The sequence below is a fragment of the Oncorhynchus kisutch genome, unplaced genomic scaffold (genome assembly GCF_002021735.2).
Source record: "Oncorhynchus kisutch isolate 150728-3 unplaced genomic scaffold, Okis_V2 Okis01b-Okis20b_hom, whole genome shotgun sequence".
Taxonomy (NCBI): domain Eukaryota; kingdom Metazoa; phylum Chordata; class Actinopteri; order Salmoniformes; family Salmonidae; genus Oncorhynchus; species Oncorhynchus kisutch.
Window position 1 is genome coordinate 8616692 of NW_022261978.1, and position 2500 is coordinate 8619191.

The 2500-nt window shown below is 44.3% G+C and overlaps 1 protein-coding gene across 1 annotated transcript in view; it reads left to right on the top strand.

Annotated features, from left to right (window-relative positions):
- Positions 1–2500, top strand: part of LOC116358831 (collagen alpha-1(XI) chain-like) — an 88365-nt gene that overhangs the window by 54451 nt on the left and 31414 nt on the right. Inside the window, 3 exon segments of the mRNA XM_031811071.1 lie at positions 186–239; positions 1213–1257; positions 1372–1425. Of these exon segments, the coding sequence (XP_031666931.1) occupies positions 186–239; positions 1213–1257; positions 1372–1425 (153 nt within the window).

Sequence of the window (2500 nt, forward strand, 5' to 3'; positions counted from 1 at the left end):
AGGAATGTATGACAACATATATGATATGATGGAACATGCCAAAACACAGGAATGTATGACAACATATACTTTACATGCCGTATGATATGATGAGATATGCCAAAACACAGGAATGTATGACAACATATGATGATATATGTCAAATTAAAGGTGTAGGTTGCAATTAAAATGGCTTTGTCTCTCAGGGGCCCCAAGGGAAGAAAGGGTTGCAGGGACTACCTGGGAATGATGGACCTACCGTGAGTCCTGCATACACACACACTAACACACTAACACACACTAACACACAGGGACTACCTGGGAATGATGGACCTACCGTGAGTCCTGCATACACACACACTAACACACACTAACACACTAACACACTAACACACACACTAACACACTAACACACTAACACACTAACACACACACTAACACACTAACACACACTAACACACTAACACACACTAACACACAGGGACTACCTGGGAATGATGGACCTACTGTGAGTATTGCATACACACACTAACACACTAACACACACACTAACACACACTAACACACTAACACACTAACACACACACTAACACACTAACACACACTAACACACTAACACACACTAACACACACACACACTAACACACTAACACACACTAACACACAGGGACTACCTGGGAATGATGGACCTACTGTGAGTACTGCATACACACACTAACACACACACACACACGCTAACACACACGCACGCTAACACACACACACGCTAACACACACGCACGCTAACACACACGCACGCTAACACACACTAACACACACACAGACACACGCTAACACACACACACGCTAATACACACACAGACACACGCTAACACACATGCTAACACACACACACACGCACACACGGACATACACGCTAACACACACACACATATGCTAACACACACGCTAACAAACTCACACACGCTAACACACAAACTAACACACACACACACACACGCATATGCTAACACACACGCTAACAAACTCACACACGCTCACACACACACACACACACACACACACACACACACACACACACACTAACACACATGCTAACACACACACACACACACACACTAACATACACGCTAACACACACACATATGCTAACACACACGCTAACAAACTCACACATGCTAACACACACACATATTCGCTCTCATCCATATGATCTTGTCCTTGTGTCTACAGGGTCACCCAGGGAGAGAGGGGACTCCAGGAGAGAAGGGACTACCGGTAAGCCTGTGTGTGTGTGTGTGTGTGTGTGTGTGTGTGTGTGTGTGTGTGTGTGTGTGTGTGTGTGTGTGTGTGTGTGTGATGTTACTGATGTGTCTCTGTGTGTGTGTATAGGGCCCACCAGGAGTCCAGGGGCCTATAGGATATCCAGGATCAAGAGGAGTGAAGGTACATTCTAAATCTGTGTTCCGTTCTGATTCTCTGTCTCTGTGTTCCGTTCTGATTCTCTGTCTCTGTGTTCCGTTCTGATTCTCTGTCTCTGTGTTCCGTTCTGTTTGTTCTGATTCTCTGTCTCTGTGTTCCGTTCTGTTTGTTCTGATTCTCTGTCTCTGTGTTCCGTTCTGTTTGTTCTGATTCTCTGTCTCTGTGTTTCCGTTCTGTTTGTTCTAATTCTCTGTCTCTGTGTTCCGTTCTGTTTGTTCTGATTCTCTGTCTCTGTGTTCCGTTCTGATTCTCTGTCTCTGTGTTCCGTTCTGATTCTCTGTCTCTGTGTTTCCGTTCTGTTTGTTCTAATTCTCTGTCTCTGTGTTCCGTTCTGTTTGTTCTGATTCTCTGTCTCTGTGTTTCCGTTCTGTTTGTTCTGATTCTCTGTCTCTGTGTTTCCGTTCTGTTTGTTCTGATTCTCTGTCTCTGTGTTCCGTTCTGATTCTCTGTCTCTGTGTTTCCGTTCTGTTTGTTCTAATTCTCTGTCTCTGTGTTTCCGTTCTGTTTGTTCTGATTCTCTGTCTCTGTGCTCCGTTCTGATTCTCTGTCTCTGTGTTCCGTTCTGTTTGTTCTGATTCTCTGTCTCTGTGTTCCATTCTGATTCTCTGTCTCTGTGTTCCGTTCTGTTTGTTCTGATTCTCTGTCTCTGTGTTCTGTTCTGTTTGTTCTGATTCTCTGTCTCTGTGTTCCGTTCTGTTTGTTCTGATTCTCATTCTCTGTGTTCCGTTCTGTTTGTTCTGATTCTCTGTCTCTGTGTTCCGTTCTGTTTGTTCTGATTCTCTGTCTCTGTGTTCCGTTCTGTTTGTTCTGATTCTCTGTCTCTGTGTTCCGTTCTGTTTGTTCTGATTCTCTGTCTCTGGGTTCCATTGTAAGTGTGTATTCTCTGTCTCTGGGTCCCTGTAAGTGTGTATTCTCTGTCTCTGGGTTCCATTGTAAGTGTGTATTCTCTGTCTCTGGGTTCCATTGTAAGTGTGTATTCTCTGTCTCTGGGTTCCATTGTAAGTGTGTATTCTCTGTCTCTGGGTTCCATTCTAAGTGT